At 42.8% G+C, this 15,803-nt stretch overlaps 5 protein-coding genes across 5 annotated transcripts; 2 read left to right on the top strand and 3 right to left on the bottom strand.

Annotated features, from left to right (window-relative positions):
• Nucleotides 1–2,764: 2,764 nt before the first annotated feature.
• On the bottom strand, nt 2,765–4,260 carry EAF01_007972 (uncharacterized protein; the record flags this gene model as incomplete). Its single annotated transcript, XM_038916228.1, has 2 exons — nt 2,765–4,174; nt 4,246–4,260. The coding sequence occupies 2 exons, from the start codon at nt 4,258–4,260 to the stop codon at nt 2,765–2,767; spliced, it is 1,425 nt and encodes a 474-aa protein (XP_038768699.1).
• A 659-nt stretch (nt 4,261–4,919) lies between these two features.
• EAF01_007971 (uncharacterized protein) lies at nt 4,920–6,862 on the top strand. The gene is made up of 4 exons (XM_038916227.1): nt 4,920–5,494; nt 5,547–5,639; nt 5,690–5,867; nt 5,969–6,862. Exons 1-4 carry the CDS (start codon nt 4,945–4,947, stop codon nt 6,405–6,407), a joined length of 1,260 nt encoding a protein of 419 aa, XP_038768698.1. The 5' UTR covers nt 4,920–4,944; the 3' UTR covers nt 6,408–6,862.
• A 1,678-nt stretch (nt 6,863–8,540) lies between these two features.
• On the bottom strand, nt 8,541–10,592 carry EAF01_007970 (uncharacterized protein; the record flags this gene model as incomplete). The annotated part of the gene is made up of 1 exon (XM_038916226.1): nt 8,541–10,592. One exon carries the CDS (start codon nt 10,590–10,592, stop codon nt 8,541–8,543), a length of 2,052 nt encoding a protein of 683 aa, XP_038768697.1.
• Nucleotides 10,593–11,262: 670 nt separating this feature from the next.
• EAF01_007969 (uncharacterized protein) lies at nt 11,263–12,779 on the top strand (the record flags this gene model as incomplete). The annotated part of the gene is made up of 5 exons (XM_038916225.1): nt 11,263–11,689; nt 11,739–11,779; nt 11,832–11,977; nt 12,038–12,411; nt 12,478–12,779. The coding sequence occupies 5 exons, from the start codon at nt 11,263–11,265 to the stop codon at nt 12,777–12,779; spliced, it is 1,290 nt and encodes a 429-aa protein (XP_038768696.1).
• Nucleotides 12,780–15,052: 2,273 nt separating this feature from the next.
• On the bottom strand, nt 15,053–15,751 carry EAF01_007968 (uncharacterized protein; the record flags this gene model as incomplete). The annotated part of the gene is made up of 1 exon (XM_038916224.1): nt 15,053–15,751. One exon carries the CDS (start codon nt 15,749–15,751, stop codon nt 15,053–15,055), a length of 699 nt encoding a protein of 232 aa, XP_038768695.1.
• Between the last annotated feature and the right edge of the window lie 52 nt (nt 15,752–15,803).

The raw sequence follows: 15,803 nt of genomic DNA, 5'->3' as shown, positions 1-15,803 counted from the left end.
CAAATCTCCATATCACTCTTTGGCTCCAGAGGTTCAAGAATTATGCCGCGAGAATGCCATTCTAGAATTTTTGTGGATTGAATGTTATGGAGTCCGGATGATGAGGATATTCAACATCCAAACTCAGATGAGCTTATCGATTACCATTTATTAGTTCAAAACGTCTAATTACGAAATTTCTCCTCTCAATATGCTCTAAATATACCCCACAGTGGTTCAGACCCATCACACTAATGCATAAGCTAGCGGCCCGAGCCGCAACTTACAGTCTCACAACAATTCTATCGGCGGAAGACCTAGTAGCAAAGTAATTTTACTAGATCAAGCTTTGATCAAAATAACTGAGATAGAAAAGTATTTTGCAGTGGAGGGAGATAGCTTACATTGCCAACAAATGGTAAAGGTTACTAAAACTAAAGCCTTGTTCTAGTAATCCATGCTCGCTCAGTTCACTCTGCCGAACATTTGAATGAGAACATCGTAGGCTTTTCTTTAGAGGTTGCAACTCTTGGAGTGATAAAATATCAATGAGCAGATAAGAGCCAGACAGTTCTGCTTACAGCTCATGATATATATGAGCTTCTAAGCCTATGCGAAACAACAGTGTAGCTCATCTACATACACATTATTATACCAACTTCAAAGCAAGACCCTGATGTTTGTGGAAGTGTTGTGTACAGTTATTTTAGTCGATTTGAGTCAGCTTAAATTATGGAATTGATAATCGCCCAGATCTGATGGAAATAGAGGGATCTCAAGAATAAGTTGCACGATCTAACGAATTGAAAACTTCTTTTGTGACTGATTTGTCCAGTCGTCACGCAGCATGATGAGTACTAATCTGTGAAAAATGCAGACCTTGCTGGTGATCAGGCTGTGTCCTTATTCAGGTAGTAATCTGGAGCCAGTATAAGATAAAATAAGATGTTCATTACATGTTGGCGATAGAATCTCTCAATGAAAGAATGTATAACTGTGAATTCTAACGGTTGTGTTACATCCCAAGTAATCTTCAAACTCTGCCGTACTAGACGAGCGTAGTTATGGTAGTCACTAGTCTCGTAATTGGGACGAATCTGTGCTCTAATGATAATGCTAAACATTCAAATGTTGAGCTATCAAGACCCTTGAATGTCAGGAGGTAACTCAACGTTTTTAGATGATTGATGCTCTGATAATACTCAGGAAGTCAAAGCTTTTGATTCCCAGACTGTAGAACAAGCCCTTAGATATCAAGGTGAGTGATTTCAGCCTTGAAATTCAAGTGTGAGGATAGACGAGTACAACTTCTCCCATCGGTGAATTATTTCTATATTATGAGTGTGACGATACATAAGTTTCAAGGGTTTCCACTGAATCTCGATTCGCGTAACCCCACGGAACTAATCCTGCAGCCTAATCAATAGAGATCAACACATTCTTTTAACGGAAAACGTCTCCGAGGATCTTTTCCTTATCAAATAAGTTGGAACCAATTATGTGATTCCGGGTGATCCGTAAAAAGTGAGGCTTACTGTTTTCAACAAAGATTACCCATACAGCCCTGAAGATTCCTTTTAGGTGCTAAATGTTGATCTGAGAGAGTACAGCACAAAAACACTCGGGAAGGGTAATATGGGTGATTGCTTATCGGATGATTTTATACCCTGGATGTCCCAGTTGAGGAATCGAGTCTAATTGAACCCTGCATAGATATCGTGGTTACAATACATGAAGATTGAGTGTAACCATACAGAAAATATCAATAAATATTGAAGTGAAGAAAGCCTAGTCGAGAGTTGATGTAGAAATGGTTTGTAGTCTGTCATCTATTATAATAGCGCCCCGCTTTCGCTAATCACGATATGAACCCTTTGCGCACGATGAATTCGGATTTTCTATTTCTGAGAGATGATAGAATTCAGTACGTCTTCTTTTCCCTGAAATTAGTGATGCGTGGGCGTTCGACCGGGGTGCGTGGTGGGTGGTGCCAAAACTCTCGCTGCATTATGGATGATTTTCGCTCACTGCATGTCACTCTACTATCGCCGACGAATGACACCCAGCATGGATGCATGAGAATCCTCGGGGAATAGTAATTTCTTCTCACTCACCCATGCGGCACGATCCGTTAGAGATTACACGACTTAATGTGATACGCTCTTGCCAATTCCGAATCAAGTTTTCCCTTTTATTGATTCCTTTGCAACATTGTGCATGAAATAATTGTTCAGATGACCACCCACGCAACCTAACCCAATGTCTAAGGTATTTGCCACTTTAAAAAAACCCTTCAAATCGCAGATCGAATTGAAGACGGGCTATATGATTGCTGGTCCATTGAGGTATTCGAACTACTGCCCCATGTTTCTGGCGAACGGCATATTCAAGTAGAAATTCCCTTGGCTAGCTGCCCCGCAACGCCCTCATTGCCGGAATATTTGCAGCACTGCAGATCTATTCCCACTATTTCTCTTGCTTCTCCGCAGTTCCTACAAACTTTATGCTGTCAAGTTGCCATTCTCTCACGGGTCATCATAATTGGCCTTTCGGAATTAGAGACTTGGAGACTGGGTATATCAACTTTGATTGAATGACGATTGGACGATTCGACTTGTGCCAGTTCTTCGCATATTGATCGATGAGGTAGGTTGTTGCGAGGGTTGGTGGGTCCAGAAGCGTGTAGATTTGCCAAGGGAGCAGCTGTGGTATCTTCAATGGTAGTCTTGGAAAGTAGAGTAGGATGAGAAGTGATCGTTGAATCTTCTTCCCCGTAATTTGGGGACTACTGAATTTCTGAAATTTTTCCCATCGTGCTCATGTTCTTCCCTTCCTGGCTATTTGCAGGCTTTGATGTATTGTAATCAAACTGAAAATAGGCAACAATCAATTTCGCCCAAGGGGATGGCGATGAGTCCGACTCTGTTTGTAGCTGTAGCCCAATAAGACTCGCCTCTGATCTAGATATAAGCATCTTATGTAGTAACCATTTGTTGATTCGATCGCGTTTGGTACCAAATTGCGTCAGCAGTTCGGGAAACGATTCTGTACTTGAATGCTGTTTTGTAGTGAAAGTGCTCATATCCTTGTCCTCGAGCATATCAAAGTCGAAAGCTCCAGAATCTGAACCGGAAGTTGGTTCAAGTTGTTGCCCTTCGTCGTTAACCTGTTCACTAATTTCCGGATCTAATAACAACGTAGGGTCATAATGCGGCTCCTGGAGAAAAAGCCCCTCTTGATTGTCCAGTCCCAGCAACAGTGGATTTTTCAGTTTCTCCATGCTATTTTGATCAAGTGGAAGCGGTCCTTCGCTCGATCCATTCACGCTGGACCCCGATTTCGCTGAGTGTCTGAAGCGTACTGCCGGAACAGGTTGATTTTCCTCATTGCTGAGTAGCATTCTTAAATCGTGTACAACTGACTGTTTATTCACGGGATCTGTGATGTAGAGCGGAGTCTCAGAAAGAATTTGCTGTCTCTCAATATCAGTGATGATATTTGTCGGTGGGCAAAACTGATCTCCAGTGTCTTCGTCATGTTGATTTCGAATCCCATGATTCTTTACAATGGCTGGAGGAGGAATTTCAAGAATATCATGTGCTGAGCTTGAACCCGAAGTGACTGAAGACTCTTCATAGCTTTCTCCAAGCTCGGATGCAAAACTTTCGAAGAGTGCATCTTCTACTTGTTGCAATTCCCACACAGTTCCCTGTAGCTTCTTTTGAGCTTCGAAACCTTCATATTCTAGAGGGCCAAGTCCATCACGTGCTGATTGGCAAGCATCTGCAAGCTTAGACAGTTGTTTAAAAGCCTCAAGTTGTCCTTCTGCTTGTAGTCGTTGAATTTCTTTCATGAAGCTAGCATCTGCTCGGGAGACAGCCGATCGTTTGAACCCCACCTCTCTCATCTTCTGTCTAGCTTGCAATTCTGCCGATAAGACTTCTTGCCACTTATTCATTCCCTGTAATAGATTATTCAAGCGAGATCTATACTTTTCGGCTCGGGATTCACTTTGGCCGTCATTACCACGCTCGTCGAGTTCATCACCCTGATCCCGATTGAACTCCTCCCCATTTTTCGAAATATTTGCAACTTCTTCAGCCATTGTTCCTGGAGGGAAAAGACCAGCTCTTTCATTCTGATGACTTTCACTTTTCGAGTCTTCAGTATTTTTGGGTCTGCCAAAGATAGACGCCTGTAGTAGAAGTTAGTATGCATCAGAAGACGGTTCCTAAACTGGTTGGTCAGGAAGAAGTGTTTTTTTACCCAAAAAGACCTCATAATGAATCCTCGGCGAGCTTATCACTAACACTTCATGAAGTATCAAGTATTTGGTTTGAATAGCACTTCGCGACTCTTTTGTGATATTAATGAATTATCGAGCTATTAGGCGTCTAGCTGTGTGATCAATTGCTATACCTTGTGTTACAGAGGGCATTGAACGGTTTTGAGAAGCTGCGGTTCTGTTCCTTACCAATTTCAATCAGCCCAATGAAAAAGCTACATATAGTTGCATTAACTAAAACCAATAGAGGTGCAACTAGGTACATATTCCTGCCAAGTCAAAAGCAGCGCTGTACATTTTTGTTGCGAAACATGGTCTATGCTTGACCTCATTTGGAAAGCCAATGATCTAATGATCTCACCACATTCCACAATGCAACCATTAAGAAGAAAATCAGTTCAGTAGGTATTCGTCGTATAAGCTTCCAATAACATAGCCGTCCACATTACCACTGAATCGGTATTGGTGCAGCGATACGCAATTATGACAGATAGAGATAATCGTTACACCGAGCTTCGATTTATCAACAGCGGAAGAACTCCTGGCTAATGGAATCCTAAATGCGGCTCTCAATAGATTGCGGAGTCAGGTTTGTCGGGTTATAAAGCTTCACGTTGTTCCGGACAAATGCATTGACATTTACATGCTGAAGCAACGAATAAGCAAAGAAATTGCTGGCCATGGCTTATCATACAAGTCAAGGGGATGGATTCGATCAGAGTACCCCTTGGAGTGAGTGGACCTGGGATCCCAACCACCGCTCTTGGTATGTGTATCGAATAAATGCCGAGGGGGCTCAGGAGTACAGTTACCAACAACCTGACAGATCCGAGAATCAAGCAGCTACGCCCAGAACACCCGGGTTGACTGATCAGAGTGTTACATCTGATGAACAATCTACACACTCTTCGCCGTCAATTTCAACAAACCCCAATGCCTATACGACATCCCAAGCCGATAATTATAATAATCTTGGCCGTGATGCAACTCCAAAGCCATTGTACGCTTCTCCGGCCTCGGTCCATGATTACTACAAATTTCCGGATTCCAGCGTCCAAAACTATGATACAGCTTCTACCGATCATCCGAGCCCGACTTGGTCATCCGAATACCCTTCTTCGGGCAATGCTACATGGCAATCAAACACAGACGTAGCTTCGCCATCGATTGACGCCACAGCACGTGCATTTGATGATATGTCATTAGCAACGCCGCATATTCCGCCTACAGGTATCACTACCAATTACATTCCGTTACAGACCTTTTCTGACAAGAACAACAGGAGCATTTGAGCCTGGGGTGAGTCAGGCGATTGTAAATGCAAAGCATATCTTCAAAGCCCCAAACACCGGCAATGCCGAAACTTTGGATCCCAGTAAGTCTGCATCCTTAAGTTTTGAAACTGCCAACATTAATCAGATATAGGGTATACGGTCTATAGTGGATTTCGTCTACAAGACGACTTTTGGAAGGTGGGACGCGTGTTCATGATATTGTGGACTGAGCCAGCACAGCCAAAGGTTCCTGCAAACGGAGGGACACGCAATGGGTCCCACTTCAGCACTACGTTTCTTGGGCAACAAGCATACAGTGAGATTCGAAGGTTTGTGGTACTGATAAAGGGTCATGGGAATTCTGTTTGCTGGTGTGTTCTGCCCAACAATGTTCTTACAATATGTTAATGTGCTGGTCTAATGATGCTAGTCCTATACAAACATACTCAGGGCAAGCGACACTCAAGCCCAACCTTCCAGCTCCTCGTCGACATACAATCATACATACAACACCACAGGCTCCAGAAGTGTACAGCTATTCAGCCGATGACGGTCAAAAAATATCCGAAAATATCGTCTTAGATCCTATTCAGGTCAATAGCGAACGAAGCCATGAACCCGAGGGTTTATTGAAGTCGTTGAGTCGATTAAACTACAGCAAGGTATATACCGTAGAGCATTATTTCTGTGTTTTAAATATTGGTATGGTAGCCAGCAATTCTATTAGTACCTTTCTCTATCAGTCGGGCTGGTCTCAAGGTGTCCAGCCAGTTGAATCACAGCGTCCTCGTTCGAATCTTCCATCCAGAAGGACATCCAGTCATCCTTTCAGCAATCATCGGAACCGCCACTCTAATAAGCATAAGTAGGGATATCTTCGATTGGTTTACACAAAGTCTTATTCACAGTCAACTCGATACGTTAAGCTGCTCCACACTCGAAAGTTTTTTCATGCGCTGTAGGAATATTTTCTGGCGCCACGAATCCCTTTTTTGTCTCTTTTCTTTAGTACCCAACGTTCGGCACAGCTCTCTTCTGTAACTGTGTCCACCTTAAATATCTTCTCTTGTCTCGTCTGTTCATATATTACCGATAACTCCCTAGATTTGATTTTTTTGGAGGTCGAGAGACGAGGCATATATGAAACTTTCACCAAGTACTAGTACACAATCTTCTTTACTGAAGCGGGGCAAGACCCTGTTGTTTGTTCACTCGTTTTGATACATCTTTCATGACTAATGACACCCATTTTTTTTTGACGTGTTAGGCTCTGTTGTAATAAGAACAGAGCGCGATTCGACTCCACTGTCACTAAGTGGCACATTTCCAAGAGTACAAATTCTTCTACAATTTGATGACATACGAATGTGATATTCTTCGCATAACGATTGACCAACAAGATCAAAAAGTATTGCTTCATTATCTCAGAGTGAAGGAATGCCAACGATCTTCCACAAACGAGCCATGTTCGTTGAGTTTGCTCTAAAATATTCGATACAGATCATTATAGCTCACAAATTAACCCGCTGCTTTTTCCAAAAGGAGATCTAATGTAATCTCGTAGCCAGAACAAACAACTACCTAGGTAATCAAGTATACCAGCCATTCACTTGATCCCACGTGCACGCCACATTCAATTAGGCCCAAAGACATGAGTATCCGCATAATTTGGGCAAGACTGCATTCAAATTCTGAGTTACTGCATCTAAATAGTGCATTGTCATGCATTTATTTTTCAAAAAACTTCCAGTCTCATGCACAAAATCCGCCAGATTTACATCAATCAGAGCGGTCTGAATAAAGGGGCTCTCACCGCCTGTGCCACTTCCCTTGCCTCAGCCTTACACATATCTGAACTTACGACTGGATGCGCTTGCGTCTTCTTGAATGAATTTTAAAGTAGCGATTTAGAGCGTCGTTTGATATGATCCCGCTGGAATAAGGAAGGTCTTAATGTCTATTTGAGATTTGATTTGAGACTTTGCACGATTTGTGAGAGGTTTTGAGAGAAGTGATTGATGATATGATTGACTGGGTAATATTCAATGGCTTAACATTACTTTGTTTTGATAAGCTGTGCCTAAATATCCCTGCGCTAGATTTTTGTAACATTCGAATGTTTGATTGGGATAAGAAGAAAGTCATGACTTGTGGGACAAAACTATGGAACGGCCCGGGTCAGTGGGGGACTAGTGTTAGATGTCAGCAATTACGGGTACATGTAGTGCTTCATAGATGGGGAAGTCCATAGGCTGAGGTTTCATTCAATGTGGTATTACCGGAATCTTTCTTCAATGATAGTCTGACAGGGCTGGCTAGTGCAAACATATCTGTGATTAGCCGTGCTGATGCTTATTTACCCGTCTCTAATTTCCATCTGATACTGAATTAGTTGGCTCGCTTACAGGATGGGGGTACAATTATGATACCAATATCGCAATTCCATGTAGCCTGATGTAAATTGCAAGGTTACTATTATTCCTACCAACCGATATAGTACACGCATATAAGACTGTAACAAAAAGTGGAAGTATATTTCTCCCTTCGCTAACTGAAAATCAGGTATCATTGACTGTGCAATTAAGCAGGTGAAAAGGCGATCAGTTAAAAGAGCGATTGATAATTTAGAAGAAGCATGTAGAGGAACAATTATTACGCAAACAAGCAACAAGAAATTCTCTCCAAAGGAACGCTAACTCCCTGAGGCCCCAGCTCCGTGTATCCCGACTCCCGCTTGAATCCTGCTTTGATTGATGCAAATATTTGTGAAAAGAACAAAAAGAGAAAAGGAAACGATGCTTGTCGAAAGTGCCAGCCTGAACTTCAAGTTGAAATGAAATGATTCAGAGATCACAGTAGCAATAATCTTCGAAAAGGGTACAGCACATGTCATGAGATCCCCCTCGACGTTATCCAATTTTTCAGTGCCACTGTGAGCTGAACCATAAGAAATAAGAACTTGGATGGGAAATTCTGCTGAGAGTTGAGTTAGTGCAGAGAATTTATTGGGAGGTCGAATTGGTAGCCGTCAAGACAGTAGATCTTGTATCACGATCCGTAAAGCCATCTGCAAACCAGGCAATTCCGAAATCATCTTCGCAGATTTCCTCTTTGATTTTACACAGATCTTGTGATTCATCGTAGTTTCTAAAGCAATGTGTGTAGATATTGACCTCATGAAGAGAAATTCGAAGTTTTTCTAATGACCATCGATCGAATCGCTCATTTGGTGACAGGTGATTGTTCTCGGAATCCAATGCTTTTATCACACTTTCCGAGTCGCTCAATTCTGGAGGAAATGATGAAGGCATTTCAGAATATTGGTTGCGGCTCTCAAGTGGCGCGAGAGCTGCATCCAGAGATGAACCAGATTGGTCCATTCTTGTTGATGCTATCGGCTCTCCAGCCTCATCTATGAGGCCCAATGACAAGCACTTCTGCCGTAATTCGTTTTCCTCTTCCTCGATAATCTTGATTTTGGAGATCAAGCTGTCTAACTGGGCTTGGGAGCTATTCAGCCACTCCTGATTTTCGGAAGTAAGAGGTTCCATGTCGAACCGGTTTCTCAGATCTACCTTCTCTTCGAGGCTCAACTTCTCATCCAAAATGTCGTCATAAAGCTCCCGGGAGTTTTCAAGATCACCGAGCTTCGAGAAATATGCTTCCACCAATGGATGTAATTCTTGCGTCTTTTGTGGTTCGTGGTGTTCTGGCCTATTGAGCCACCCTGGAGATTTGACGTGCTGCATTGACGTGGGAAGTAAACGTGAGGGGTCCCTCAGCTGACCGTAAAAATGCTCCTCATGTCGTGAAAGTTCATACTCTTGTGAATCTAGATCACGCTCAAGATAATTATATTCATCTTCTAAGTAACCATATTCATCTCTGGCTTTCTGACACTCGCAAAGTAATTCTGCCGTAGTCTTTCCAGACCACCATTCACGGGGAAAGGGCATATCAAGCTCTCTCATCTTAGCTTGTTTGAAGTATGCATCGTCTGCAAGAGATTTTTCTCTTTGCAACATACGTAGATCCTGGCGCTTGTTTTGGAGTGAGAAACGTAGCGAGGCTATACGAGCTCTCATCCAAGAAATATGTTGCCACTGGTCGTAAAATATGGAAGCTCCAAATACAGAAGAGACAGACTGAATATTCGTAGGTGATGCCTCCAAATGTTCGTCTGCATTAGGTAAATCCGCCGTTATCGCGGACTCATTCATATCAACGGGTCTTCTGAGGGTTTGATTCGACTCATCAAGACTTGAATCATCACACAAAACAGACTGCTTAGTTGCTTGCCTGGAAACAGTGGAAGATCCTGATCTAAGGGATGACATTTTCCGACACACGTGATTTTGGACAGAATGCCTTCTACAATCTTCACGCGATTGAACTTGACTTTTGCTTGGCAGAGATATGGGGATGGAATGCGAATGTTTGACAAGTACAGCTTGTCTCTGCTGCTTTGCTGCCTCGTCGATTTTTCTCATAGGTCCAAAGCCGTGCGTGCTGTGAACTTCAAACGGAATACCTGTCAAAGGTGGATCTCCATGTACGAGTTTAGATTTTCCATGAGAAATTTGATCGTTACATAGGTCACTTGCCAGATAATTCGTGAGTGCAAAACCATCGTTTGCGATCGAATGCTGGTTCTCTCGTGGCTCGTCACATTTAAGAACACGTGGTGTTGAGCTAGAATTTGAAATACTTCCACAGTCGACCTCTTGCTCCACTACCACTAAAACTTTGGGCTCGCGAAATCTCGTTAATCTTTCATTGTGAAAAGAATGTTGACAATTTTGCTTTGTAGTTGATTTGGCCGTGATGTCAGGCTTCTGTCTTTTCCGGCCACCTTTGGACTTATACGGCATGGAGCTGTGTGCAGAAGAGGTGTGAAATGCTGAAGCAACCGATTTAAACTTGTCAGGATTCTGAGCTCTTGGAGGTTTCCGAGTGATCTCCTTCACTTGTAATGCGTTTGGGATGCTTGTTCGCTCTTGTCGAATGCCGCATGACCGACCAATATCCCAGTTACCATTGGCTGTTGCCCGCATCCGTATTGCTTTAAACTAATTATTGTTCCTATTGAAGCTCTTGATGACAAAGACCTGTCTTGCTCTCACTTATGAAATTGTTGAGTTGAAGTCAAGGAGGATAGATTAGAGGACCAAATTGAAAACGTTGCAAAGAGACAGACAATCAGGAGGCCCCGAGATTTCAGAGTAGTCTTCCTTGTGCATCTATCCATCTGTCCAATGAAGGGAATTGAGGCTGATAGTGATACATTTCTTGTACAAGCATGTGCCAAATCCATGCTACGAAGGAATTGTACGATGGTGCATGAAATATTTCAAAACCCCCACATTTCATTTACTCAAGTCGGTTGTTAAAGCGGCAAATTCAATTCGTAGCAAGGGTGTAACGAAGCTGGTGGTGTCCAATTAAGCGAATCGATAACCCCGCTCCAAATGCAACCACTTTCGAAAAAGCTACTGATTTCCGACAATCACACCAATCGTGTACCGCAATGAAGAGATGGCTCTTGTCACAGCGTACGATGTTACCTCGAGCAAATAGATATATTCCGCACCTTTTTGTAACCATTTGAGCCGCAACTTATGCGTGCCCGCTTTCCTGTCCATAAAGGCAGGAAGGATCCCTTATGGAGTGATTCGCATGTTGGGGTTTGGATAATTTACATTCCATCATAAATGCTTTGCGGCCATGTCATATTCTTCGTCTTCATCTCACAGACACAGAAGAGAATCAAGAGGTTCATCCAGTTCCTCGTCTGCATCGACTCCATGGAGTACTTGGGAATGGAGTGGAGACAGAAAGCGATGGGAAGCTTGTCGCATCAATTCCAGGGGTGTAACCGAATGGAGATTTGAGAACGACCAATCAACTTCGACCTCATCTGCCAATGCATTAGTCCCCAGATTTGACGATACTTCACAGCTGGACACAGTATCCGAAGATACAACTCAATATTCGATTGAACAAAACTATACAACAGACAACAAAGATGTCGGAGCACTTACTGACTCGCTGGATTCTACTAGTTTGGTTCCCGTGGCTGAAGCGGATCCACCTATTGTAGCCAAACTGAAGCCGAACAACACTTCTACTGAGCATAGGAACTTTGATCCAAGTGAGCACCTTCATCACCAAAGGTGTATCTACCCACTAAATCCTGGTAGATTATAAAGTACACGTGGCTCGTGAATTTGGTTTTGGGAGGGTGAGTCTGAGATCATATCATCAGTTCATAGCTTTGGAATTAAATCTGGCAGGTCTTTAAAGTTCTTTGGTCTGAACCGACGGGCAATGCACGTGGAGGAACCATGGTGTCAGTTAGAAAAAAGCTTGGAGAAGAGATACATGCAAAAGTACGGAGATTCGTGGTCGTAGACCCCAGGAAAGGTCATTGTCTTTGCTTGTAAGCTTTTTGTTTTCATTTATTTCCTCGTCCTTGTAATGTTACTGATTGTGGAATCAGGCCAATTATGACCTACGAAGGTAGGGCGACGAACAAGCCAGGTGTGCATGCTGACGAGCATGCCATTATTTTTACCACTTCTGAGCCAATGTTGGTTAAACATGAGGATGGGAGCAAGATGAAATATCGTCCAGTCAAGATGATACCAGACTCGAACAAGCATAAACTTGAAGCCGCATCACGGATTAACTATCACAAGGTTTATACTGTGGAGTATAATGTTAAGGTTTGGTTTATCGGTAGGATCGATCCGGGTTCCCGGCGAGCAGTGACAGAATGTTATGATCAAGCTCATCCACCGTTGAGTCGATCAACTCAAGCACTTACACCAAGCTCGTACCCGAGCAACCCAGCTTATAGTTCCTCGTCCTACAGTATGTCAGCTGCTTCTTCAAATGTCCCTAGCTTTAAAATTGCTTCGAACTAACCTGCTACCTTAGGTTATGGTGATACTATGCCTTCATCAGCACCAAATTATGGAGGGACAGGGTACAATATCGACCCCAGCAATTCCAACCAATATGGAGGATACAGTACTACAGGGCAGCCTGCACCAACACAATATCCACCAGCACAATACCCACCAACACAGTACCCACCAACACAATATCTTCCATTGCAATATCCTCCATCGCAATACCCTTCATCACAATACCTACCATACACATCTAATGAAGACCAAGGATGGGATCACGACTCCTCAGATACATATGGAGCAGGTAGAGGTGGAGGCCAACAATAGCCAAACAGTAACCTGTGAGTCCAATTCATCTTCGCAGGAAGAATGACTAAGTTAACTAATAAATATAGACAACTTACGGTTGTCATACGTTTAGGGGTTCGCTCGTTTACCCGCACTGCCATTTCTACCTGACAGGGAATCAATGATACCCCTCGTCTTCGGTATGATGCACTTCCATGATTTTTTATTGTTGCTTCCATGGGTTCTTTCCTTTTATGTTTTGGGATGTGGATTTGAATTCGAGTGACTGATATGTTCTTTCTTGCGCTTATCATGATTAACGAAGCTACAAACAATATGCGATTTTCTCGAGTAATTTCTACACTCTTCTTCTCTCCGATGGAATCAACATCAAATCATTTTCATTCCGACGTCACGAATGGGAAATACACACCCCTAATTCCATCTGCCGGTTTCAGATTTCCTCTTTCCACGCGTTTGTTTCCGCAGGGATCTGATTTTTCATATCCATAACGACGTTACGAATTCTTCTTTTCCTTCTGTTCATATTCTTCTCTGTCTCTGCGAGCGAGCAATTTCCTGCAGTCACTTGTTCATACTCTATATTCTCACATCAAATTGTCTATATCTGTTTCAATATCTGCAAATATCATTTATCAAACATACATTCCAATTCTTCACTGTAAGCCTGACTTGTATCTTGCCGCCCTAAAAATCTGTTCAAAGCAATTCTTTCAAAAATCATCTAACATCACTGCTCCATTCGCCCACCCATCTCTAAAAGTATGGCTATATAATACATATATACATACATACTTACATATATACATGCACATATATCTCCGAGAGGGTGTCTAACCCGTGCCCCTCCCGAACATAACCCCCACGTAATCCCTCCCAACTTCAATTTCATGAGCCTCACATATAATAAACGAGAACTAGATCTCACCCTCAATTTCACTCTAACAAGGAACAACCCGTGGGCCGTTATACATGCCGTGTCGAAACATGCAACGGAAATTGGCGCTCTAAGCCTTGCCAGTGCACGGAGCTTTCGTACCGAGTTTTGTTTCGAATCCCGCCTCTCTGGTCTGACTGATGTGCATTCTCATTCCTTGCATAGGTATCCGGAAGAAGTAAATAGTGATATATCACACGCCCACTTTTCAGCTGAAAAGCTGCCTAGTTTTTTGATCCCTGAGAAGTCGAGAATTAATGTAGTATCAGCTTCTGCCTTCTATACAGGTCACTAGGATATATGTGGGCACGTGAATGAAAGAGGTAAGGCTGTGAGATTGTGGAAATGGTATATAGATATACATGTATGGTGAGGCTGTGAAAGTATATGAGGGTATGGGATTAATGTGAAGCTAATGACTGCTGATGTGAGATCTTGGGGTTGGGGCTGTGTGACTGGAGCTTATTGTAGATACTGGAATTCGGATCCGATGCTGATTTGTGATGATGGCTGCTAGTAGATACTCGGAGTGAAAGGAGATAGTGCGAGGTTTTGGGAGGGATCACGGTGATTTCATTTATGATAACAAGGGAAATAAGGCTAAGATGCTGAGGTTGAAATGTTGTAATTATCGAGCAGTAAGTTATGAGTAGCCGAGTGAAAATAGGTAACTATGTACGTTAAGAAGCTGCTAATGAAGTCTAAACTAATTCCTCTTGTATGGCTGCCCCAATTTGTAGAAACTGCCAAGTCTCGTAGATGAGCTGGTACTGTGGTGATAACTCTGTGACTAGAATCTATCATTGTGTCCGCAAAAAGCTAGCATTTCATGGCAACTTGAGTGAAAAGTCTCCACGAAATTGCCGCAGAGACAATCTTCCAACAGAGCTCAAGACCTTCTCATAATCCGAAGCTCTGTCTTCCGCATTGCGAATTTCCGCTCGCTGCTTACATAGAGTTGCGGAGATCATGTTACAAAATGGCATCAATGCGTAAAGTTTGGAGCACTCATCCTCCTAATAATCCCATTCAAGGATAGGTACTTAAATACTTTTAGGATAAGCACAAATTCTAGGCTGATAATTAGATACGAGTTCGAGAAATGAGATATTTGTGAATGCTTACTGAGCTCTATGGGGACCTAAAGATAAAAAGATCAGTCTATGAGTGAGTACTCTTGGATGATTGAAATTATGTTCGGAGATTTTATAGCTTATAGACTATTTTGGCCCTCAATTGTTAAGAGCTTGTCTGACTGTTGTCTGGCTCCTTCTCCAACATTTTCCATAGCGTAGATTGCGAAATTTGAATTCCGCTCCCAAGTCCCTTCCTATCCCCAGTTATCCTCTCGAGACTATGTCTGAACCTTCTGCCCCTCAATTCCTATCCCGCTCATTCCTAGCATCTTTCTTTCCTTTCTTTTTCTCACAATTTCTCGATTCCCTTCTGTATCCACATTCTCTCCACCTTGTCCATCCGTCGAGATATCAAAGTCCTCCGTCAAAGCCCTGATCGTCATATTTGCTGTGTCCTTAAAATCAATACTGTGAGCAATGAATAACCCCTCCATATGTACATCCCTCACGTGGGGTGGTCTCTTTGAAACCTTCGTCATGAATGGATTCCCCATGAGCGCATAAGTCATCAGATCCATAGCCGTGACAGTTGGCGGGGAAGCATCTGGATTGTATGCTAACTCATGTTCTAGAGATTGATCTCTAATTCGCTGATTCTTTTTTCCACCTTTGCGAGGGAATCCCTCAACTCCCAGTTCCAACTGTTTGCGAACTAGTTTTGCGCGTTTGGCTTTGGCCTTCTCGGTTGATCTGACAACTTGTTGTTGGAATGGTGTTAGGACATTGTCTTTTATTTCATCGTAATCGCGGACGGCGGGATTGTCAGGAGCGTCGAGGTCGATTACTACTCTTGGGAGGACCAGCGGTTCTTCACTTTTATAACCCTTGAATCGTCTAGTAGATTTCGAGATTGCGGGGACATTGGAGGACTTGATAATGCGCCGATATATTGACAATATGCCTTTATAGCAATTCATGATTGTGATATCGAGACAATATGGAAAGAGTGTAAATCTTTGAAAATAATGT

The sequence above is a fragment of the Botrytis porri genome (genome assembly GCF_014898465.1).
Source record: "Botrytis porri strain MUCL 3234 chromosome Unknown BPOR_010, whole genome shotgun sequence".
Classification (NCBI taxonomy): domain Eukaryota; kingdom Fungi; phylum Ascomycota; class Leotiomycetes; order Helotiales; family Sclerotiniaceae; genus Botrytis; species Botrytis porri.
This window is presented reverse-complemented; position numbering and strand designations above follow the sequence as displayed.

Excerpts from the sequence above, each read along its gene's own strand:
- EAF01_007971 (XM_038916227.1), top strand. The coding sequence starts at position 4,945 with ATGGCTTATCATACAAGTCAAGGGGATGGATTCGATCAGAGTACCCCT. Across the intron at positions 5,495-5,546 it reads GCCGCATATTCCGCCTACAG|GAGCATTTGAGCCTGGGGTG; the intron begins GTATCACTACCA and ends CAAGAACAACAG. Across the intron at positions 5,640-5,689 it reads TGCCGAAACTTTGGATCCCA|GGTATACGGTCTATAGTGGA; the intron begins GTAAGTCTGCAT and ends AATCAGATATAG.